Raw genomic sequence first — 25,658 nt, forward strand, 5'->3', positions numbered from 1 at the left:
TTTTGCATTGAGTGAAAGTTTACAGGGCACATCATCAGCTTCACATTCAACCATTCATATAGCTTGTTTCATTACATTGATTATTATCCCCGCTATATATCATCAGTTTACAGTGTTTCTCTCTATCCTCTTTAGCTTTACCCTAAACTCTTTCCCCTGCTGTAATATAGAGATGATAATGGTGGTGGTGGTGTGCTGTGGAGTTGGTTCCGACTCATAGCGACCCTGTACAGGGTTTCCAAGGCTATAAATCTTTACAGGAGCAGAAAGCATCATCAGATTAGCAGCCTGACTCATAATCTTTTTATGTAATCATGAGGATTAAATTCAGGAATACCTGGTACATGGCAAGTGCCTCATAAGCATTATGCTGTTGTTGTTAAATGCTGGCACGTTGGTTCTGACCCATAGCAACTCTGGATGGGGTTTCCAAGGAGTGGTTGGTGAGCTTGAACTGCTGACCTTGTGGTCCAAACCGACATTGCAGTCCAGCACATTACCCACAGCGCTAAACCAGGACTCCAGTGTTCATTATACAGATGAGGAAATGATCTTTGTCGTACGGACTTGTGGAAGATTATAAAGCTAGTTTATATTTCTACTCCAGGAATAAAACTTGTATCCTGACTGATAAAATTAGTGGTCCCAAATTAGGTGAAATGGTCAGTATCTTGTAAAATTACATTAAAGTTCTAATTAAAACATGTTAGACAAAGAATTTGGTTAATGTTAATATATTGAAATTCAATCCTGTAATTCACTGACTGGAGGGTTGTTGTAGTTGTTGTTAAGTGCTGTCAAGTCACTGCTGACTCATAGCAACACTGTATAGGGCTTCCAAGGAGTAGCTGTTGGGTTTGAACTGCCGACCTTGTTGTTCTCAGTCCAGTGCTAATCCTGTAGTGCTATATACCACAAGTCAAGGACTCCAGGTAGGGGGCTGTTATCGTTGAAATTAAACAAAGTACATGATCTGTTGAATGTAAAACTGATGATCTGCTCTGTAAACCTTCTCTCAGTTCACATTGTAAAAAAGAAGAGTAAGCTTAAATGACATCCCCGTAGGTGGGCACCAGGGTCTTCAGTGTTGAAGAGGTGAAGAGAGCCGTCTGGGCGGAAAACTCCTGACCCCGGGCCAGCCTGAGGCTGTGATTTGTGCTGGGGTATTCCAATCTCAGCCGTGAGTCAATGAATTCTAAAGCCAGTTCTTCTAGGCTGCTTTATCTTCCTATCCCAGCTCTGGAATTCTCAACTCTCCAGCCTATAAAGTGGCATAACAGCAGTACATTCCCTGCCTTTGAAGTTTCTAGTTAGGAATGCATGAAATACCAAAGTAAATAAATACATAGATTGATTTTTGTTTGTTTCTTAAGTGCCATCAAGTTGGTTCTGACTCATAGCAACTCTGTAGGGGGTTTCCAAGGAACGGTTGGTAGGATTGAACCTTGAAGTTAGTAGTCTAGTGCTTATCCTCAGCACCACACCAGGACTCCCAAACAGATATAGTAACTCACCACGGGAGCAAAATTAATTTAGGATGATAGAGGACTAGTTTCGTTTATTTAGAACCAGGAGACTAATTCTGGGATCATGAGCAAAAACAGCTGAGGCCCACTGAACTTAGTACGAAAGAGCTGTATGACTTTAAAACTCAGCATAAGAGCATTTTAAATAGCAGCATTCACCACTGCTGTCATGTTGATTCTTATTCATAGTAACCCGATGTTGTTGTTGTTGTTGTTAAGTGCCGTTGAGTCTGTTCATAGTGACCCTATGGTGGTGGTTAAGTGCTGTGGAGTTGGTTCCGACTCATAACGACCCTGTACAGGGTTTCCGAGAATGTAAATCTTTACGGGAACAGAAAGCCTCATCTTTCTCCTATGGAGCAGAGGTCTGGTAGCGTACTGGTTACGAATCGGGCTGCGAACCTGAAAGTCAGCAGTTCGAAACTACCAGCTGCTCCGTGGGAGAAAGATGAGGCTTTCTACTCCCGTAAAGATTTACACCCTCGGAAACCCTGCACAGGGTCGCTATGGGTCGGAACCGACTCGATGGCACTTAACAACAACAACAGCCTTGGGTTGCCTGTTATTTAACCCACTGTGCCACCAGGGCCCCGCAAATAAGAATATAGTGTTTTAAAAAGTTTGAAGTCATTTTCCTTTCTTACCAAACGTTAGTCACACATTTATGCTTTGAAACTAACAAGAAGGGTGGGAAACCTAGTTTGTGTGCCATTTTAAGTTATTTTCTTAAGTTTTACCAGCACTGTCGTGCTAGGTGATGTCTTTCCTGTCTGTTGAAAAGACCCTGAGTATTGCCAGATTTAGCATTGACCTGAAAGTTCATAACTTTTGGGGTTATTTGGGATTTTGCTGAGGAATGAATTTGTTCACTGTCCTTTTAAAGATCATTTTTCCTTGTGTGGTGTATTTGTCAAATACATTTTCATATATCAGAAATTGGGGCACTGTATATTCTAGAGACATACTTACTTCCAACCTTCTAACTTCAATTCCCTTGTCTGTAAAATGCTGTTGTTGTTAAGTGTACCATCAAGTCATTTCCAACTCACGGCAATGACTACAATAGTACATCAACAGGGGACTGCCAGAAATTCAAGTCGGATTCAGAAAAGGAAGTGGAACTATGGATATCATTGCTAATGATGGATCTTGGCTGAAAGCAGAAAATACCAGAAAAAAATGTTTGTTTGTGCTTTATTGACTATGCAAAGGCGTTCGACTCTTGTGTGTCATGACAAACTCTGGCTAATACTGTGAACTACGAGTATTCCTGAGCACTTAAAGTTGCTCACGAGGAACCTGCACTTAGACCAAGAGGCAGTTGTTAGAACAGAACTAGGAGATACTGAGTGATTTAAAATTAGGAAAGTTGTGTGCCAGGGTTGTATCCTTTTACTATACCTGTCAACCTGTATGCTGAGGTTGACAACCTGAAAAATCCAAGAAGATGTAGATGTACTAGGCATCAGGATTGGAGGAAGACTCATTAACAGCCTGGGAGATGCAGATGATAAAACCTTGCTTGCTGGAAGTGAGGAGACCTTAAAATATTGATGAAGATCGGAGACCATAGCCCACCATATGGATTGCACCTCAATGTAAAGAAAGCAGAAATCCTCACAATTGAACCAGTAAATAACATCATGTTAAGTGAGGAAAGAAATTAAGTAGTCAAAGACTCCATTTTGCTTGGATCCACAATCAACACTCATGGAAGCAGCAGTCAAGAAATCAAATGATGTATTATTGCATTAGGGAAATTTGCCGCTTAAGACCTCTTTAAAGTGTTAAGAGCAAAGATAACAATTTGAGGACTGATGTGCACTTGACCCAAGCCATGATAATTTTAATCACCTCTTATGCATGTAAAAGTTGGACAGTGAATAAGCCCCCAAAAAGACCAGAGGAAATTCAATGTATTTGAATTATATTGTTGGAGCAGAATATTAAAAGTACTATGGACTGCCAGAAGACCAAACCAATGTATGTTGGAAAAAATACAGCCAGAATGCTCCTTAGAAGCCTAGATGGGGAGACTTCAGGAAGGAACAGTCCCTGTAACAGGACATCATGCTTGGTAATGTGGAGGGTCAGAGAAAAAGAGGAAGACCTCCAATGAGATGGATTGTGACCGTGACAGCAGCTCAGCTGTAATGACAATTGTGAGGATGGGGAAGGACCAGGACGTGTTTCCTTCTGTTGTGCATGGGATCACTGTAAGTAGGAACTGACTCAGTGATACCTAACAGTAATAGAGTTTCCATGGAATGGGTAGTGAATTTGAACTGCTGACCTTGTAGTTAGCAGTCTAATGGTGATCTTACAAAGCCACACCAGGACTCCATGTATAAAATGTTAAGCCATCTACTTGATTCCAACTCATAGCAATCCATATAGGGAGGGTTTGCAAGGTGTGGCTGGTGAGTTTGAACTGCAGATCTTGTGGTTGGTGTTCTGGTGCTTATCCTATACTGCCATATCAGGACTTCATCTGTAAGATGTTATTTGTTGTCAGCTGTTCTCGAATTGGTCCCAACTCATAGTGACCCTGTATAGGGTTTCCAAAGAGTGGCTGGTGAGTTTGAACTGCTGACCTTGTGGTTTAACAGACCTTGCAGTCCAGTACTTTAGCCCACAGCACTGTACCAGGACTCCATTTGTAAAACTGGGGACTGTAAAATGCATTAGAAATGTTATATGTGTTATTAATAATGTATATAAAAATTCCTAACTTGACCCGGCTCCAAAGCCCCACCCCTCAAAAAGCAAAACCCAGAAACAAGCAGTAGTACTGCTACAAGTCAATTCTGACTCCACACTATGTAGGACTCCTGCAGAGTGACTGGTGGATTTGAACTACTGACCTTCTGCTTAGCAGCAGAGTGGTGCTTAGCCATTGTACCACCAGGGTTCCTTGAACCTGGTACACAGACATGTGAAAAGCACTTATGGTGGTAGTAGTAGTAAAGTTGTATTATTCATTCTTTAAAAAAGGGTATACCGGATGGCCGTGCCATGTCCTAGTTGTAATTGCTGGACTTCAGGCATAACTAGGACAAATAAAGAATATTTGAGAGAAGTCATAGGTGTAAGTTTGCTTATGTTTTGTATCTCTGGCATAGGACACACCAGCAGCCCTGTCATGAAAGTAATATGGTAAAAGCACATAGTAGGTTAAGCATTTGGCTGCTAACTACAAGGTCAGTGATTCCACCCCACAAAGCTGCTCTGTGGGAGAAAGATGAGACAGCTCCTGTAAAAACATACACTCTGGGAAACCCTAGGAACTGTTTTACTCTATCCTAAAGGGTCTCTGAATTGGAGCTAACTTGATGGTGGGGGTTGTTGTTAAAGTGCTGTCGAGGTGGTTCTGATGCTTAGCAACCCCATAAAGGGTTTCCAAGGAGCAGCTGGTGAGTTTGAACTGCTGACCGTGTGGTTCAAATTGACTTTGTAGTCCAGTGCTTTATCCCACAGCACCACATACATCCAACTATATGGCATTGGATGGTTTTTATAATGTAGTAAGCCTATGGTCTGGAGTTCTGGTGTGGCAATGTGGGCTAATGCATCAGACTGCGAAGTCGTTTGAACTGCAGGGTCAGTGGTTCAAGCTCACCAGCTGCTCCTTGGAAACCCAATACAGCTGGTTCAGAATTGACTCGATGGCACTTCACAACAACAAGAAGCCTATGGTCTAAAAAAACTAAAGCATGTAAAATGGAGTGTTGCAGTACTACCATGTTCCTGAAATGTCTGGGGCCTGTCTTCATGATCAGCCCCATGTTCTAATAGGCAGGCTGCTTAATTTAAATATCCTAGTCTTAACTACAACAGGCTTGATGGTACATTGAATTAAGCGTTAGGTTGCCAACCAGTTGGTTGGTGGTGTGAACCCACCAGCTGATCCAGGGGAGAAACATGAGGCCACTTACTTCCCTAAAGATTCACGGCTTTGGAAACTTTTTAGAGCAGTTTTTCTGTCCTACAGGGTCACTCCAAGTTGGACCCCACTGGATGGCAGTGGGTGTGAGGTGGTGTGAGCTACACTTTGCCATCACCTGGTAGCAAGTCTGTCCTGTTTTCAATACTAGTGGGAGTAATCTAGTGTCTGGCTGGGCCTTCGAATATAACAGCAGTGGTGGCTGTGTGCCGTGGGGTTGGTTCCGACTCATAGTGACCCTGTTGTATAGGGTTTCCGAGGTTATAAATCTTTACAGGAACAGAAAGCCTCATCTTTCTCCCGCGAAACAGCTGGCAGTTTCGAACTGCTGACCTTGTGGTTCGCAGCCTGATTTGTAACCACTACGCTATCAGTGCTCCTTAGTTTAACAGTAGTGAGCACTGTAATCTTCTTACAAACCCATAGAGTGGATTCTGCCTCAGAGCCCTGATGGTCCAGTCTTTAAGCCCTTGGCTGCAAGCCAAAAGATCATGGCTCATATCCACCATCTCTTGTTGTTAACTTCTGTCAAGTTGGTTCCGACTCTTAGCAACCCTGTATAGGGTTGGTTTCCAAGGAGCAGCTGATAAGTTTGAACAGCTGACCTTGCAGTTCAGTGTATATTCTACAGCATCAACCATGCACCATCTGCTTCATCTGAAGAAGATGTGGCAGTCTGCTCCCATAAAGATAGACAGACGTGGGAACCCCATGGGACAGGTCTACCCCATCCTGCAAAATCACTATGAGTAAAATGGTTATCTTGGTGCTTATTTTGTTGGCCTGATTCAAGAAGATAAGACTGAGACTTCAGGGTTACTCCATCTGCCTCTCTGATTCCCTAAAACGGGGTTCCATTTTTGCCATTCCCATACCTAGTGCTGCCCTCCCAATTTCTCTGTCTTTGTCTGCCTTCCATTTTTGACAAGTAATAAACCTTTTGGCCTGACCCCTTTCAGGGGAAAGTTGAAAGGGTGAGAGGACAAGAACCAATCTCTAATTATAATGCACCTGATTTTGTGTTATCTCAGGGCTAATAAGTATAGGCTTGAATCTCTTGTCTGCATATTAATAAGGCGCTCTGGTAGCGTAGTGGTTACGAATTGGGCTGCTAATCTCAATGTCAGCAGTTCGAAACTACCAGTTGTTCCGTGGGAGGAAGATGAGGCTTTCTGCTCCCATAAAGATTTACAGCCTCAGAAACCTTATGCTGGGAACTGACTCCATGGCACATAACAACAACAACAACATATTAACAGGTGCATAAGTAGAAACTTACCCAAGGTTACATAACTAGTTAAAAGAGAAGCTTTGGTGTTTCATGAGACTATTCCAAAGACCATGTTTTCTTTTTCTTTTCATTATAATGAAGAACTCTTTTATTATATAACAAGTTAATAATAGTTTCCCATAACAAATTAGAACACTGTTGGGAATACTGTTTTTAGTTTTATGAGATCAAGAATGTGATCACAGGCTACCAAGGAAAAGATTACTATTCCCATACTTAGTAGTTTGCCAACAAGTATTCTGAAATACCTACATCAAAACTGTGTGACATATACTTTTATAATGATGGGTTGTGGTTGTCTATAACAGATTAAGAAAGAGCTTTCTAATTATGTAACTCATCATAAAACCGTAGTTAAATAACCCGAATTGCTACAGACCACTACTTGTCTGCCAGTTTGTCGTACTGTGGTGGCTTGCCTGCTGCTGTGATTCTGGAAGCGATGCAACAGATATTTTAAATAACAGAAGGATCACCCATGGTGGATAGGCGTTAGCTGAGCTCGCAGAAGACAGACTTGGAAGAAGGAGAGATGGACACTTCTGAATAGTTAGTCACTGAAAACCTTATAAATAGCAGTGGAACACTGTCAGCACCAGAACATTAATTATTGAAACATGACGAAGAGCACCCAGAATATTGTCAGATCTAGTGCCAGAGGATGAGCCCCTCAGGTTGGAAGGCATTCAAAGTACTACTGGGGAAGAGCTAGGAAAATGGAAAATTGTCAAAATTGATATGGAAGAAAAATGTGCATCAGGATTGGAGGAAGACTCATTAGCTATCTGTGATATGCAGATAATACAACCTTGTTTGGTAAAAGCGAAGAGGACTTAAAAATACTAACTGATGAAGATCAAAGACCACAGCCTTCAGTGTGGGTTGCATTTCAATGTAAAGAAAACAAAAATCCTCACTACCAGACTAATAAACAGCATTCTTATCAATGGAGAAAAGATTGAAGTTGTCAAAGACTTCATTTTGCTAAGATCAACCATCAGCACTCGTGGAAGCAACCGTTAAAAATTCAAATGATGCATTAGGCAAAGATGTTGGTTTGAGGACTAAGGTGCGCCTGACCCAAGCCATGATATTTTCAGTAACCTCACATGCATGTGAAAGTTGGACAGTGAATAGGGAAGACTGTAGAAGAATTGATGCTTTTGAGTTACGGTGTTGGAGATTATCAAAAGTACCATGGACTGCCAAAAGAGCAAATAGATCTGTGTTGGAAGAAATACAGCCAGAATGCTCCTTGGAAGCCAGTATGGCCAGACTTTGTCTCTTATACTTTGGACATTTTATCAAGAGGGACCAACCAGTCCCTCGGAAGGATATCATGTTTGGTAAAGTGGGGGATCAGAAAAAAAGAGGAAGAGCTCCAACAAGATGGCTTAGCACAGTGGTGGCAGCAGTGGGCTCAGGCTTAGCAACAATTGTGAGGTTGGCGCTGTGGCACCTAACAGTGAAGGCAACAATTGCTCTAGAAATTCTGTGTATAAAATATGTATTTCCCAGTTGGAACTAAAGGAAAGACTTTTAGACTACTGGAGTCTCAAGTAGGATAAAGTCCAGTTTTGCCCTATTTTAACATGGTGTTTGTAGTCTTGGCCTTTATAGACCGATTCAAAAGCTTCATTTATTTTCTGAGTTGTCCTGGTACTTTTAGAAAGAGTAGACAAAAGATTTTCTTAGATCTAGAAAGGTAGAGTTGGGATTACTGCTGCTTCCTTGCTTATTCCCTATGTCATTTTGTGATCCAGAAGTGTAAGAATCTCCTTCTTAGTCGATTTCTTAGATCGCATTCCAGATTCAGTCATTTGGGGCATTCCCTGTTTCTAGAAAATGTAAGATGAATGCTCTTTCTGGTCCTCCTGTTAATCCCTTTGCAGTAAGGTGGATTCAAACTCACAGCAACCTCATAGTTAAGAGTAAATACCGAGCCATTTAGGCAAGAGAAGGCCACAACCTTTAGTCATAGAATAAAAGTTGCATTTGAACCTTTAAGAATTGTGCCAGCTACTGTGCCCGCCCTCTGCTCAGGACAGTGTTTTGAAAGTGATACCAATATTCTCAGTGTCTTGTTTATGTAATGAACTCCTTGAGATGAATAAGTGTAAATGATTGACTATTTATTAGGGTTCTTGTATGCCCCCACCCCCATTGCAGGTCTTGAATTTAGTTGTGGCTGCTCATTTGCCTCAGTAGCCCTGATAGTGCAGTGGGTTACTAGTTGGGCAGCTAACCTCAGTGTCAGCAGTTTGAATCCACCAGCTGCTCCATGGGAGACAAATGAGGTTTTCTGCTGCGGTAAAGATTTTCAGCCGTGGGAAACCCTGTACCAGGTCACTGTGAGTTGGAACTGACTCCATGGCATGTAATCACCACTACCACTCCTATGCTTTTTTTGGTGTGTGTTTTTTTTTTTTTTAACATTTTGTGAGTCATGTGAAAGTTTACAGAGGAGATTAGTTTTCTATTCAACAATTCACACACATTTCCATGAGGTTATCTTTTGCCCTTTGTAATTAACAAATATTTTTGTGGGGAAAACTACGCTAATATCCTGTTTTTATCCAATTTTCATTTTTTTAAAATCAAGAAAACCTTCCCCCCCCCCTTTTTTTAAAACTTTGTACAGCTTTACTCTCTCATACAGTATTTGTCTTTATGTCATATCACCCAGCATCGTATGCATTTTTCATGCCTTTCACATTTGACATAGTTCCTTATTATTACTGAGGAGTAAATTCATCCTCCTCCTGAGGAGTTTTGATTATCTTTGTAAGACATAAATTACCTCCATTTTCTATACCAAGCTCTCCTTCATCAAACCCTCAAGCAACATTCCAATTGCAATTCAAGAGTAATTGCAACTCTTGGCTATTATCTTTCTTGATATAGTTTGTTGCTTTTGTAGCTTCATTTAATATCTCTATTAAAATGTCCCCTTGTCTGTGAAATGGACATTTTAATAGAGATATTCAGTGTCCCAGTATCTATGAAGTAAGGAGCTCTGGTAGCATAGTGGTTATGAATCGGGCTGTGAACCGCAAGGTCAGCAGTTCAAAACTACCAGCTGTTCCGCAGGAGAAAGAGGAGGCTTTCTGCTCCTGTAAAGATTTACAGCCTCGGAAACCCTGTACAGGGTCGCTGTGAGTCAGAACCGACTCCACGGCACATAACCACCACCACCATCTATGAAGTGTTCTGTAGTCTACATTGTTCAAACATTTTAAACAGTTATGTAATTCCTTTTTTAAAAAAATTGGACCTCGGATCTTCAGAATTAGATAAATCATGACTGTAGATTCACTGTCACCTTTGGTCTTTGCATGGCTGTCTGTGTATTTGTTAATTTATTATTTAACACTTACATAAGCCACTGGACCAATAAACAACATTCTTATCAACGGAGAAAAGATTGAAGTTGTCAAGGACTTCATTCTTCTTGGATCAACTATCAACACTCACGGAAGCAGCAGTCAAGAAATCAAACGATGTATTGCGTTAGGCAAATCTGCTGCACAAGACCTTTTTAAAGTGTTGAAGAGCAAAGATGTCAGTTTGAGAACTAAGGTGTGCCCGACCCAAGCCATGGTATTTTCAGTAACTTCATATGCATGTGAAAGTTGGACAGTGCATAAGGAAGACCATAGAAGAATGGATGCATTTGAGTTATGGTGTTGGAGGACAATATTGAAAGTTCCATGGGCTGCCAAAAGGACCAACAGATCTGTGTTGGAAGAAGTGCAGCCAGAGTGCTCCTTGGAGGCCAGGATGGCCAAACTCATCTCTCATACTTCAGACATATTGTCAGGAGGGATCAGTCGCTGGAGAAGGATATCTTGCTTGGTAAGGTGGAGGCTCAAAGAAAAAGAGGAAGACCTCCAGCGAGATGAATTGGCAAAGTGGCAGCATCAATGGGTTCAAGTGTGGTAACAGTAGTGAGGTTGGCTCAGGATCCGGCAGTGTTTCGTTCTGCTGTGAATGGGGTCACTATGGATCGGTACCGACTCGATAGCACCTAACAACAACAACCACCTGTCCAAGAATTTTCTGAGTAACATGACCTAGAATTTAAAACTTATGTGAATCTTTCCTGGTTCCCTCCTCTACCTCCTTTTCTTTCATTTTACTTATCTCTTAAATTTTTAAGAACGTGTATTTAAATGTATGTTTCAACAGTTACTAGATTTTTATTCATTCGGAGCTTTTAAAAAATGGTAACAGACTATTTGTTGTCCTCTGGGACTTATTTTTATTTTAAATATGACATTATGCTCCTAAAAAATTAATCCATGAATATGTAATTGTAGGTTATTATTTTCCTAGCTGTAAGATATTGCATTTCAAAATATATTTTAAAATTAACAAATCCCACATTCAGTAGATATTTTGGTTGTTTCTGGTTTTGCTTTTATCAATGTCAAAGTAGTATTACTGTACACACATAATAGTGGGCAGCTACACAAATTTCTGTTGGATATATATAAGGGGATCATCAAAAAAGTTCATGGAAAAATTAAATTAAAAAGATAACGAATTTTCCCGTGAATTTCTGAAGCCTTTCAAGGAGTATAAGTACTAGGTTTCAGGCTTTGTTTACATTGCTTTATCTTCACACCAGCAATGTGTAGGAAATGTCACACATTTACATTATCCCTACTTTACCTGGTATTGCCAGATTTAATTTTTGTCTTACAAATAGGTGTAAAATATTATCTCGTGTGTTCTTTCCATTCTCATCATTAGTGAAATTAAGTATCTCATAGAATTTATTGGCTTAGGAATAATTCTAACAAAGGACATAAACAGAAAGTTAATAATGCTCTACCGAAAACCTGTAAACAAATGTAAAAGCTATTGAATGCAGATATAAAAGAATAAAATTATCCCTGAATTAATCTGTAAGTTCAGTGCAACTCTAATAAAAATCATAGCAGTTTTTATGGATCTTGAAATGATGGCTCTAAATTGAATGTGGAAGGTTAATTAGCCAAGAATAACCAAGGTATTGCTGAAGAAAAAAGTGGGATCTTGTAGTATCAAACCTCAGGACTTGACTTGTTTAACAGGAGCATACACACATCTGTAGAAGTAAGAGCATATATCCGAGACAACTTGCATACTCTGTCTCAGTAGTTACTCTTTTTGAATCCTTTTCCATAGAACTATACATAGTTCAGTGAGCACAACTGTTACAGTTAGTAGGTCTGTTCGAAGTCAGGACTCACTTGTATTACATGGCTGTTAGCATGTGTAAGGAGGAACTCATGGGAAGGTGTGTGTGTGGTAAAGGATGAAGTCTAGCAAGATGCAGACTTATAAGACATAGAGTGATTATATATGAAGAAGGGGTCCTGGTTTGGTGCTGTGGGGTTAATGCCCTGGACTGCGTGATTGGTTTGAACCTCAAGGCTGGCGGTTCAAGCTTACCAGGCACTCCTTGGAAACCCTATACAGGGTCACTATGAATTGGAATTGACTCAACAGCACTTAACAACACCAACAACAATATATGAAGGAAGAGAAGGAACTTTCTGGCTTAAATATTTCATTTGTTTTACATGTACTTTTTAATACAATTTAACAAAAACAAGGATATTTGATAAACCAATTTCTAATTACCATAAAGTCACAAACAACTTTAAATTATTGAGAAAGAAGGTATCCCTTGTGACCGACCACTGTTTCTAGTTGAAAACCAGGCTAAACGAAGAATGGGGTTGGCTCAATACAAAGGTTATAGGGAAAAATGTAAATGTGTCCCTTTTAGCCTAGAAACAGTAGCATTGGCTACTCTCCCTACCAACACACACAGAAATCATCCATAATTTAATGATTTATGATTGGAAACCTAAACTTGCTGTTGTTAAGTGCTCTGGAGTGTTGGTTCCGACACACAGTGACCCTTTATAGATCGGGTTTCCAAGGAGCGCCTGGTAGATTTGAATTGCCAGCATTGCCGTTAGTACTCCAAAGCTTATACTTCAGTGACACACCAGAATTCTTAAATTTCGAGTCTGTTAATTTGGTGAATGACTAGATTCTTAGAGAAAACAATAAGATTCTTAGAAAAAGAAAAGATTTACAGATTATTTAATCATGCACTGAAATTTCAGTTTATTCATTTAATTAGATGAATTGATGACATATTCATGGAAGTTACAACCTATTTAGGTCTTACTTATATGATAATACATATTTTTTATTGTTACTCTAGATTCCTGTTCATCCTGTGCCCGATCCCTTAGTTCATGAAGTTCTAAACTTAGCTTTTAAGCACTTTAAACATAAGGAAGGGTAAGTAAAATAATTTGGGGCTTTGCTTTTCTCCACTGTACAGGTTTAGACTGTTTATATATATATGAATTTTCATAGATCATTTGTTTTTTAGAGTTCAAAGCAATTATCTTCCCATTTCTTATAAATCCACACAAAATGCTTTGTAAAAATAATTCTTGACACTATGGATTAGATTTATAAGTCTCTGAGATCTTAATTTCATCACAAGTTGTGATCTAAGGATGGAAGAAAATTTATGTCATTTTTGTTATCCTATAAAGAATTGCACAGAGAAAATGATACAGCATTCTATTAAAGAATTTTCAAATTTTATAAAGAAAGAGGTTGCAGAAACATTTAATGAGCTATTTCCTTTGTTCTCTTGTTTCAGATATTCAGGAACCAACACTGGGAATGTGCATATTATTGCAGATTTATATGCAGAGGTGATAGGGGTTCTTGCCCAATCAAAGTAAGTCTTTTGGATCAGTAATATTGATTTGATTTGCCTTTTAGAAAGCTCTGTTATTAATTATGTGGCACTGTAGGATAAGCACTGGACTGCTAACCACAAAGTCAGCAGTTCAAACTCACCAGCTGCTCCTTGCAAACCCTATACCGGGTCGCTATGAGTGGGGACCGACTCTACAACACTTAACAACAACAGTTGTTAATTATGGAGTCCTGGTGTGGAGAATAGGGATGGGACAGCAAGTTCAGTGGTTGAAACACACTCATTGATCCTCAGAACCCCTATACTGGGTCGCTGTGAGTTTGAACCAATTCGATGGTACTTAACAACAACAATGATTAATTATGTAATAGATATTGATGTTTATATTTTTTTGTTTTTGTTATATTGTGATTATAAAGCCTGTTGTCATCTTGTTTTACTTAGCAGTCCTGTTCCTTAGAGGATCTTTAAAGTAATTTCCATATCTGAGTTTCACAACGTTTCATTTTTCTAGAATTTTCCATCAGTGTGTAAATCCTGGAAGTTAGAAACTGCCAAGAATAGCCGTCAGACTCTCTTATTCTTCATTTTTCACAGTTATAGAAGTATTTTAAAGATGTGTTCTTGAGAAGTCTTACAGAACTACTAATTATTTTTATTACTTTGCAGTTGAATGCTTTTATTTTTGAGATAGCAGTGCAGTATCTTCTAATCATCTTGGTAATCAGCAGAGCTTTGCATACGTTAAACAGATACCAAAAGGGAATGATACTCAATTACCCCATAAACAGTGTTATTCGTTGGAACTTATAATCATTAAATTGCATTCACCCATCATTATAGTAAATAATAAACAAATATATGTCTTTAGCCTCTTGTGGTTGTTCTAGAGACTGTGCAAGATTTTATATCTCTTTTGTTGCTACTGGGAACTTTATAAGGAAAAAGAAGCCACATCATTTCAGATTTCCTTGGATTCTTTAAAAAAAAGAGTCTCCAGTCCTAAAATCAGCATAAATGCTACTGTAGAGCAAGCAAAATTATAGTTAATGTTTAGTAGTTAGCATTTTAATATTAAGTCTCCAATCTATTCTCCAAATAACTAAAATTGTAAAAAAAAAAAAAAAAAAAGCCAGAAAAATTGGAGACATCCTACGGATATGTTTTATAAGTGGGTTATTTGATTTTACTGTTATCATGATAAAATGATTCATTATGGCTTAGTGGTAGAACTCTCGCATTCCATGTAGGAGACTTAGATTCTATCCCTCAGCACAACCACTCTCTGCTGGTTGAGGCTTCCGGGCTGTTATGATGCTGAACAGGTGTCAGGGAAACTTCCAGACTAAGATGGAATAGGAAGAAAGACCTGGTGATCTACTTTCCAAAACATCAGCCAGTGAAAACCCTGTGGATTACATCAGTCCAATCCTACTGTCCATTGGGATTGCTCTAAGTCGAGGCCAATTCAGTGACAGCTGGCAGCTCCAACAGTGGGGCTTTATTGCTGATATTCTAGAAATAATGAGATCCTGTTTGGGAGCCCTAAGGAGTTTCTAAAGTAAATGAACAACCGCCTGTTTAAAATAACGAATGTATCGTACCTCTGGTAAATTGATGAGAAAATTAGGGAAAGGAAATTACGTTTAGGTGTTAAACACCTTGTGGCCTCACCCTTAAATGTGAGGTGGAAAAATTCATGTTTTCAGTTGAATCTAAATGGCATATCCGTGTGTTCCCTCAAGGTTTCAGGCTGTAAGGAAGAAGTTTGTGACAGAGTTAAAAGAACTGCGACAAAAGGAGCAAAGCCCACATGTGGTACAAAGTGTCATCAGCTTGATCATGGGAATGAAATTTTTCCGGGTGAAAATGTATCCTGTAGAAGATTTCGAAGCATCGTTTCAGTTTATGCAGGTGAGACTCCTCTTTTCGCTGGCAGTGATTAGGCTTAACCCTCACAGTGGTGGTTCTTACTCCTTCAAACAAACAAAAGGTGCATCACCAGCATCATTACTAATTAATGTCTTATTCCAATTGTTAAATGATCACAAGTATGAAATGCCTTTTTAAAATTTTTTAAGTCTGAGGATTTTTTGACCTTTGCCAAACTTTATAAAGTGGCAAAGAGTACTCACAAAACCATTCTGATATTATCCATTCTTTTAAATCTATCTAATAGACTTTTTTTTTTCTCCCCCCTTCAAGGAATGTGCTCAGTATTTTTTAGAAGTAAAAGATAAAGATATAAAACATGCACTTGCTGGTTTATTTGTGGAGATTCTTATCCCTGTCGCTGCTGTAAGTATATTTTTATGTGAAATTTAAAAGTGCTTTTCATTGAGGAAGTCTGCCCCAACACTGGGTTTCTTCATCTCCCGTCGAGGTAGCTGCCAGGCTCTCCTGTGCTCTCCTTCCCTGCACTGAAGCCTGCAAGCTCTCACAAGGCAGTAAAGCTGGTGCCATTGAAGGACTCCCTCGCTGCTTTCCCATTTCTCAGGAATCACTTCCTTTTATTGGCTGAAGCTGCCACATGAAATTTTCTTACTTTCTGGTAACCTCACAGAAATCAAATTAAGTGGAAAATTAGAATGAATTGTGGCTTTGGGAAAAATGGTTAATAGACAAATCGCAAAATGACCATTGGCCCATCTTTTAATTGATAGAACAACCCAGGACCTTAAATTTCAGGCATTGTCAGTAGGGGAGAGTTTTAACAAGCTAGCTGTGATGGTTGTCTCGAGTACCTTGGGAAGAAATGCTGCATGTATCTGGGAATTTGCTGGGCTATCCTGATTTAAAATATTCTGTAGTTGCCATAACAATTATTTTATCTGTCAGATTATATATTCTACTTTATTTAGAAAATATGACTGCTCAAATATCTCAGAGAATAGGTCTGTTGAAACTTTCCATGGTGTAAATACAATATACTTGCCACTGGGGAATTCTGGGTTATAATCTTTTTGGGTGTAGGTTGCTGGGTCTTTCTCCCACGCAACCTCTGGGTTGGTTTGGACCTCCAACCTTTCGGCTTGTAGCTGAGTACTTAAGTGTTGTGCCACCAGGGTTCCTTGCACATTATAATATTTAAGTGAGATATTTGATGAATTAATAACAAATTAAAAACCTTTACAGAAAATTCTTTTAATCGTGGTATTAAGTTTTTTGAACATTTTCTTTCTTTTCTGTATTATCTTTTTTACCTAGGCTGTTAAAAATGAAGTGAATGTTCCCTGTTTGAAAAATTTTGTGGAGATGCTTTATCAGACTACTTTTGAACTGAGCTCCAGAAAGAAGCACTCATTGGTATTGGAAACCAGTTTGAACCTTTACATTTTCAGTCGGGAACTTTAGGAGTTGATCTGTGGATTCAGTGCACAGCTAAAAAGAGTTGTGAATCCTGAAATTGTAGAATATCCAAAGTGCAAGACAAGGGAAAATTTCACATATATATTTGCTTCTGTTCATCTTTCTTAATTTTTTTAATTCTGCATTTGATAGATTATTCACATTTTATTCTTAGTCTTGACAGGCACTTTAAATTATGTACTATAATAAGGAAAATATTGAACGTGGGCTTATATTAAACCATAAGTTACTTTTTTTACATTATAATCAGCTGTATTCTAAAGCATCAGGTTATTTTAGGAACGATTCTCTGCCTAATCACGTTTTTCTCCAGAGGTTTGAGGCATTTTTTTCCACTTTGCATAGCTTTTTAAAGTTTGTGAATTTTTATGTAGCCTGGAGAAATTGAGAGTTAGGAAACTATTTGACCACCTAACCTAGAGATATAATAATAATAATAAGTAACACTGAGTGTTCTAGGCATTGAGTTAAGTACTTTACATTCTTTGTCTTAATTGAAGCCTCACAACCCTAAGGAATTCTTGTGGTTATTGGCCTCGGCCTTACTTTAGGAAATAAGGGTAGAGAACTTCATGTGTCCTCCCTAAAGGTGTCCAGCAGGCAGATAGAGCATTCAGAATTTAATGCCAGTCGGTGGTCTGATCCCATAGCCTGTGCTCATAACCACTGTCCTGGCTGAAGGACTGATGTTGTTAAATGCCATCAAGTCGATTCCAACCCATAGTGACCCTGTACGGGGTTTCTGAGGTGCAGCTGATGGGTTTGAACTGCCAACCATGTGGCTTGCAGTCCAGTGCTGATGACACCAGGAGTCCTCATAGATCCAGAGAAAAGAAAAACACGTTCTGATTCAGGGAGGCATCAGCGTTCAGGGCATTGTTCTTACAGAATATTTATTTTGTGGGGTTGTTTTTTATTTATTTATTTATTTATTTATTCTCTTTGTTAGATTATGAGACTTCTTACAAGTGGGAAAACTGTATAAAAGATTCTTTTCATCTCCTTATTTGTTGTGAGAAGAGATGAGATATAATTTGCCAGACCGGTACTTTTCCATGAAAACATTAATTCTCTTTTCCCTATCTCCTATAGGCTTTATACCCACTCATTACCTGCCTTTTGTGTGTCAGCCAGAAACAGTTTTTTTTAAATAACTGGCATATTTTCCTACAGAACTGTTTGTCACATTTAAAGGTAAGACACAAGCTCATTTCTGACCCAGGAATACTGACTGTGATAGATTTATTTATGCGTATATATTGTAAAGTATGTAATGAAACGTTTGTTACTTTTGGTCCATTTGAATAGTAATGCATTGTCACAATCCTTTCTTTGTGTGTACCAACTTCTTTCTATAGGGAAACATGAGTAAACTTTTGATTGAGTATTTAGTTTGTTTTCATGAGTGCAAGATTGTGCATATTCATTGATTATTTATTATCTTTGATCTAAAAGGATTTGTTAGTCATCAGTTCACTTAGAATTCTGGAGTATTGATTGACCTCCCCAAAACCTCTTGGTGTACTTAGTGTTTGTGTTTTGGGAAAATTCAGTAATGGTGACTTAAATCTGAGCAGCATGAAAATAAGACTCTGATAATAAAATACCACTAAAAGCACATTTAATGTAGACATGCCCAGCCAAATCCAAAAATGTGCTACTGAACCCAGTGGATGTAAAAGCCGCAGGACTGATTCTGACTTAATCAAAGATACCAACGCTATCTGCACCTCCATGTTCAGTCTCTATTAGTATTGAAGACAAAAGTGTGAGACTAAAGGTTTATTATCGTCCTAGGTTGCTGTGCAGGATCCTTTAGTCTTTGCTTAGGAGCAGAGGGGATGTCTGAGGAACACAGAATGTGGGGAAAGGCCTTCTCTGCATGCGTGTGAATGCTTGATTTGAAGATTGTTTTCATGTACAATGAAATGAGCCTATTTGAATATTTGTTTACAAGTTATAAAAACACTATTGACAGGCCATTTTGTTTCCCGATACACCTCTAAGTTAGGGCCAAGATTTACACGTTACATTTTGAAGATAATGAAGTCACGGCGCTGACTTGTAGCTCACGGTGTCATGGTGAGAAATAGGACTGGCTTATCCCTCCTATTAAAGGGAAAAGCCACTGTTAAACCGCATCCTGTCTACCTTGTTCACAATTGTATTGATCGTTTTGAAAGTTGCCCTAATTTCTTACTAAGGCATACAGAAAGTATAGCTCTTTGAAAAACATTCTTGGCTTATTTTCCTCCTAGAAACACATTAATGTTATTCACATTTGGATTAAGAATTGATACATGTCTTCTTTGCTTAAGTTCTTTATATCATGCATCTGGAAAATAAATTGTATTCAATTAATTATTTTATACTTATTTCCGTCCTCACTTTCATAACTCCTACAATCCTAGGAACTTACATGGATTTGACCTTTTTTGGGGTGGTTTGATTGTTCCTACTCTTAATAAAGTAGTTTAAGACACACATTCAGAGGTTTCTGGGAGAGTGCTTTGTTTCATGACAATTCATACTTTTCTGTTGCTTGTCGAAATTATATATATGTATATATGCTATATATACATATACGTCTCCACCTAACACATTTGCAATACTTTCGCAGTGCTTTAACTTTTAATTTTTTTGTTGTTGTTTTAAGGCTTTCATTTAAAATGCTTTGTTTCCTTTGAACCCTTACCTCCTGTTAAATATTTCTGGCATGTTATCCGTTTTCATTGATGGGTATGTCAGTCTGGCAGTCTAACGGAGATAAGAGCCACTTAGCATGAATAAATGGAATATAGTTGTCTTGGCCATTAACCCTTAACTTACATTAAGGCTCTATTCAGCAGAAATGTTATATGTTGGCTTCTGCTTTAATGTGTTTTTGATACTGTAACTGCGTTCCATAGTTGAGGGAAAGAGTTGAGCATTCAAGGCAAACCTAAGCTGTATTGTATGAAGGAAAAAATTGGTTGAAAGTCAAAGTCTTAATTGATTTTGATTCAGATATTTGCTTGATTAAAATATATATATATAACGATTTTCTCTTTATTAGGCCCACGACTGCTTAACAGTGATTGGTGCTAATATTTACTGTATGCTAGAATCTCTAACTACAGTATGGCATTTAATCCTCACTGTAATCGAGGCTAGAAAAGATAAATTCAGTAGTCCGTGTTTAGGGAGCTGACCGGTGCTAGAGAGGATTTGTTCCAGATCCTTCCAGTTCCATAACTCGTGGCCTTTGCAATTCCACTATATTACTCTTGAGTATACAAGGGAATATTGGTGTACCTAATATTTTAAGGAGGAGTATTGGTTATAATTCTGGGATATTAAAAAGGTATTATTATCTATAGTCATAAGAATAAATTTGATGGATTTTCAAGGAACTTTAAAATTCTTTATAGTTTCTAAAAAAATTTCCCAGACCAGTTTTTGTTTGTTTGTTTGTTTTCAGTTGGTGACCATGGAAAATGGAACTTTAATTCTATGTGCCCATAACTTGCCTGGGAGAGAGTTTCACTGAAGATGTTAAGTCTTTTTTTCCTTCAGGCAGGCAGAATTGGGTAGTTTCCTACTCCCACATCTTAAAATCAATTTGAGTGCTGTTGTAAAAAGTAATTATAAAGTTTCTGATTAATAATTGAAAGAGAACCACAGGAATGAAAAAGAGTTTGAGATTATATAAGATTAATTTAGAGATCCCCCCTCCCCCCCATACAATGTATGCTTATTTACCCTTAGAATTTGGAAGTTTTTTTTGAACCTAAGTACAGTATTTATGAGAGAAAAATTAGGTAGTTCAATAGTTTGACTTTTTTCTCTTAATTTGAAGATTATAGATGCAGTTTATGATGTCCAGATTGTGGGAATTTTTTCCCTCCGTAGTGTTTCTGGCTACTTTCTTGGAAATTTCAAATTTCTTCTAAATAGAGACCTTAGTGAAGAGCTGTCTTGTTTTGTGCTTATTTTCATCTAACATGCATGTTCTGCATCTCATGTTCTGTTTGCTGTTCACATTGCTTTATTTAGATGCCATCTAACAACAGTATCAGAAAACAAATAGAAACACTCCAGGTGAGTTTTGTTGACATTACAAAGTAAAATATTGCTTTATCTTCTTGAAGTGTGGGGTTTTTTGTGTGGTTTTTTTTTTTTTTTTCTCTCTTTATCCACTGTTGCATCGCATGTCTAATGTATTTATCCAAACCTGCTTCTAGTATCGTAAAACAGAAGAGTAGCACACAGCAGAAACATTCTTCAGAAGCTTTAATTTAATGTGCCCTCCCGGGAGATGAATTGAAGAGGTAGAAATAATATTGAATGCTGATTCTTTACCCTCACTCTCAGAGTTGAGATAGTCTGCCTAATTTACATTATCTACAACAGCTGTTATACATGAATCATTTAAAAATATTTTCCAATGAAGTTAAGGAGCAATTAGATTAGATTTTCAATATGACCTTGGAGAATGGTTGTGGTTAAAACTTGTTTCCTATTGGGTAGAGGTTCAAGGAAATCCTATTTTAGGTTTCAAGGAGCTCTGGTAGTATAGTGGTTACAAATTGGGCTCTTAACCTCAGGGCCAGCAGTTCGAAACTGCCAGCTGTTCCATGGAACAAAGATGAGGCTTTCTGCTCCCGTAAAGATTTATAGCCTCAGAAACCCTGTACAGGGTCGCTATGAGTTGGAAATGACTCCACGGCACATAACAACAACAACAACATTTTGGGTTTCACAGCAGAGAAAAGAGAAGGAACTTCAGAATGATTGCTGCCTCCGAAGGTCCTGAGTTTCTGTTGTTGTTGTTGGTGGAATCATTTGGAAAAAGATAGGGCTTATAGTTGCATAACAAGAAAGACATTATTAGTGTCATTGAATTGTTCATGCAAAAAATGTTGCCTTGACAAATTAGCTATTTTTATCACAAAAAATGATAGCTGTCAAAAATCTTACTTGATGGACATAGCAAAATTCTGTTATATATTTCTATCATTGAATTTTAAATTTTCATGTTACAAATTTGGTCATTCAAATTAGATAAAAATTTTGACTTCGAAAATGATGTAATCTTTGGTTTGCTTAAGACCCGAATCAATTTAGGATGTCTTTAATTTATATATAAATTTAAGGTGCTATAAAGTATATTTGCATGGTGTGACCAAAAACTCAACAATTGAGTTTCTGTCAATTTTCGCCTTGTTGTTCTGGCATGCTGCAGTAATTCTGCTTTGTTAAACATTTCCGTCTTAGAAAATTTTGAAAACCGAACTTTTTTCATGCTAACACCTCATCTCTTAATATCAAAGAGTCCAACTATTTTCATGTTTCACAATTTACATGGAAATGTTTGTTTTGTTTTTTAAAACATGGATTATAGGGTTTCAGTATTTTTAAAGTATAACTTTTACTGATCACATTTTAAAAATAAAATATTTAAAAAATGGCAAAGTATTATGTGGAGTGTAAGTGTAACGAATTGGATTCCTACTGTGTTATTTGATATCATAGATTAAAAGAGAAAAATAAGGTTTTGTTTAACAATATTACTACAAAAACTTGGTTGTTAACATTAGTCATTCCTATTAAATTATTTAGGGTGATCTAGTAATTACTCTAAGCTGTGTATAATACATATAATAGTAAATATTTTCTATAATTCCACATTTTTTAATTTGACATTTAAAAAAATTATTGCCGCTACAGTATAATGGTTGCCTGCGTCTGAGATTCATTATATTGTCTTGTAGCTGATTAATAAAATCTCGCTAAAATTTCACTTAGATCTTCTGTAGCTTTAAAAATCAGAGTGTATATTGACAGCATTCTTAACGTCCAAAAGTAACAAGATACTTTTAGCCAAATAAGTTTTAACTGCTTTTTAAAATGCAGGCTTGATGTTTTGTTAACTTTGGGTTATGTAGACACAGGGGTACAACGTGGGAAGCGTTTTTTGAAATTGGGGATGGTTCGGGATCTGGATTGATGTGGAGGCATAGAGACGGGACCAGCAGCCTTGACTAGCCTGCCTGGTGGTAGGTGGACAGCAGCAGATGTATCAGACATTCAGAAGGTAGCAATAGAAGAATTGGTGTCACTAGAGACATTCATTTGTAAATCTCTGTCCATTCAAAAGTAAATACATAAAGCTGACCAACAGAGTAATTGATTTCCCATTCTTAATGCTATTAAATCTTGGTATAGAAAGATGTACAAAATATATCATTATATTTTCTAAATGGTTTTCTATTTTAGAAACAGTCTCAGTTATATTTTTTGGCTTTACTTTTTAATCAAGTAGTACACTCATTTTTCTATACCTTGGTTGGTTGGTTGGTTATGTGCCATGGAATCGGTTCCAACTCACAGTGACCCTGTACAGGGTTTCCGAAGCTGTAAATCATTATGGGAGCAGAGACCCTCATCTTTTCCCCGTGAAACAGCTGGTAGTTTTGAACTGCTGACCTTGCAGTTCGCAGTCCGATTCGTAACCAATACGCTACCAGAGGAAAACATGAAAGAGAATGGCTCAAAGAAAGTATTAGGTATTAAAAAAAAAAAACATTCTCTTTTGTCATTTGGTATGTATAAAACAATTGTTTTACAATAAGGAATCTTTCAAACCAACTAATAGCTATATAGAGTTACTCCTAATAAACATGATAATTATCTACATTTTCAAAGTTCACAATAAAAATCTCACTATACGACTCATGCCATCTGAGAAGTTCATTTTTTATAGCAGGTAGAATGAGAAACAAAGGTTTGTTGATCAAATTATGATTGAAATGTAATCATTGTCTGATTTGAAATCTGAGTTAAAATAAATGCTTAACATTTGTTAAGCATTTAGCATATTCCAGACATAATTTGGAGTACGTTACACATTCACTTCTTTAGAAGGTACTATTTTATCTCCTTTTTTAAAGATAAGAAACTGTAGCACAAAGAGATGTAGCAGTTTCTAAAGGTAAGCTTAGATTTGAACTCGGTCAATTCTGAGACCATTTTCTTAACACACTGTGCCTATCCTCTCTTGTAAGGGTACATTAGCATGATTTCTTAAATTAAATATATCACTTGATATTCTTCATTTCAATCACTTATGGGCTACAAATGAATTATCCCAAAAAATGAGTAATCTTGTGTCTTTCATTTAATATTAACATTGTTGTGTGAACTTTTGACCATCAAGAAAGTTGATATCTAACTTTAGAGTTGTTAGGAATAGTAATAAACTTTTACTATTTTTAGAATGTCTTGAAAGTTATAAGAATTATATTTATGGTGAGTTTGAACTCTCTCTACTTGTTGTTAAATGTCGTCAAGTTGGTTTTGACTCATAACAACTCTACATAGTGTTTCCAAGGAGTAACCAGTAGGTTTGAACCACCGAATTTGCAGGTAACAGTCTAGTGCTTATCCTGTGGTTCCATACCAGGATATCCTTTCATAAACCAAATATGTGCTTGACTATTTCAAACTAGTTTAGATTGCATACAGAGAGTGCTCTGGCTGTGTACGATAAGCACTGAACTGTGAACCACAAAGTCAGAGGTTCTAGCCCAGCAGACCCTCTGAGGGAGAAAGATGAGGCTGCTCCCTTCGAGCTTTGTACACCTTGGAAACCCTATACAGGATCATTATGATTTGGAACTGACTTGACAGCAGCAAACAACAACAGATTTCATACAAAACGGGGAGAAGACGTTCAGTTGTTGGGTGACAACTGAAATGACCTTTTAAATGACTATAAGTATATTTATAAATAAGTTTGTTTTTATTCTTTGTTGTTTTTAAACAGAATAAAGATCCGAAAATGTCTCGAGTTGCACTGGAATCTTTGTATAGATTGTTGTGGGTTTATGTAATTAGAATAAAATGTGAAAGCAACACTGTAACTCAAAGGTGAGTGCCATTGTTGTAAGGTTCATTTAAAATAAAGTCTTGTTAAATAATATCATGCAAATGGGATTTCAGTTGTTGTTGTTTTTAGGTGCCATTGAGTCACTTCAGAGTCATAGAGACCTTATGCACACCAGATTGAATTATTGTCTGGTCCTGCACCATCCTCACAATCGTTAATCTTAAGCCCATTGCTGCTGCCACTGTGCCAAGCCATCTATTTGGGGGTCTTCCTCTTTTTTGCTGACCCTCCACTTACGTAACCTGATATCCTTTTCCAAGAACTGGTCCCTCCTGATATTATGTCCAAAATAAGACAGAGAAAGCCTGGCCATCCTGCTTCTAAAGAGTAATCTGGCTGTACTTCTTCCAACACAGATATATTTTCCTTCTAGCAGTCCATGGAATTTTTAATAGTCTTCTCCAGCACCGTAACTCAAATGCATCAATTCTTCTATAGTCTTCCTTATTCACTGTCCAACTTTCACATGCATTTGAAACTGTTGGAAATACCATGACTTGGGTCAAGCGCACCTTAGTTCTCAAACTGAAATCTTTGCCTTTGAACAATTTAAAGAGGTCGTGTGTAGCAGATTTTATTAATGAAATACATTGTTTGATTTCTTGACTGCAATGTCTATGAGTGTTGGTAGTGAATCTAAGCTAAATGAAGTCTTTGACAACTTCAGTCTTTTCTCCAATGCTATTTATTGGTCCAATCGTGATGATTTGTGTTTTCTTTACTTTGAGGTGCAGCCCATACAGTTAGCATTGTAAAACACCTTGAAGAGAAATAGGAGTTTCCTTTTTAGCAAGAGAAATTGTGTTTGTCATATAATAAAGCAACAGGAAGACACTTTTGCTCATTTGCTATGCCTT

General features: G+C 37.7%; 1 protein-coding gene across 1 annotated transcript in view; it reads left to right on the top strand.

The window, feature by feature from the left end:
- FRYL (FRY-like) overlaps window positions 1-25,658 on the top strand; it is a 176,602-nt gene that overhangs the window by 25,570 nt on the left and 125,374 nt on the right. Inside the window, exons 5-11 of the mRNA XM_006872668.1 lie at window positions 12,987-13,066; window positions 13,440-13,520; window positions 15,248-15,416; window positions 15,708-15,800; window positions 16,710-16,808; window positions 17,964-18,065; window positions 24,679-24,782. Coding sequence (XP_006872730.1) covers window positions 12,987-13,066; window positions 13,440-13,520; window positions 15,248-15,416; window positions 15,708-15,800; window positions 16,710-16,808; window positions 17,964-18,065; window positions 24,679-24,782 — 728 coding nt within the window. The remainder of the gene's footprint in view (window positions 1-12,986; window positions 13,067-13,439; window positions 13,521-15,247; window positions 15,417-15,707; window positions 15,801-16,709; window positions 16,809-17,963; window positions 18,066-24,678; window positions 24,783-25,658) is intronic.

This window comes from Chrysochloris asiatica, unplaced genomic scaffold (assembly GCF_000296735.1).
Source record: "Chrysochloris asiatica unplaced genomic scaffold, ChrAsi1.0 scaffold00209, whole genome shotgun sequence".
NCBI classification, from domain to species: domain Eukaryota; kingdom Metazoa; phylum Chordata; class Mammalia; order Afrosoricida; family Chrysochloridae; genus Chrysochloris; species Chrysochloris asiatica.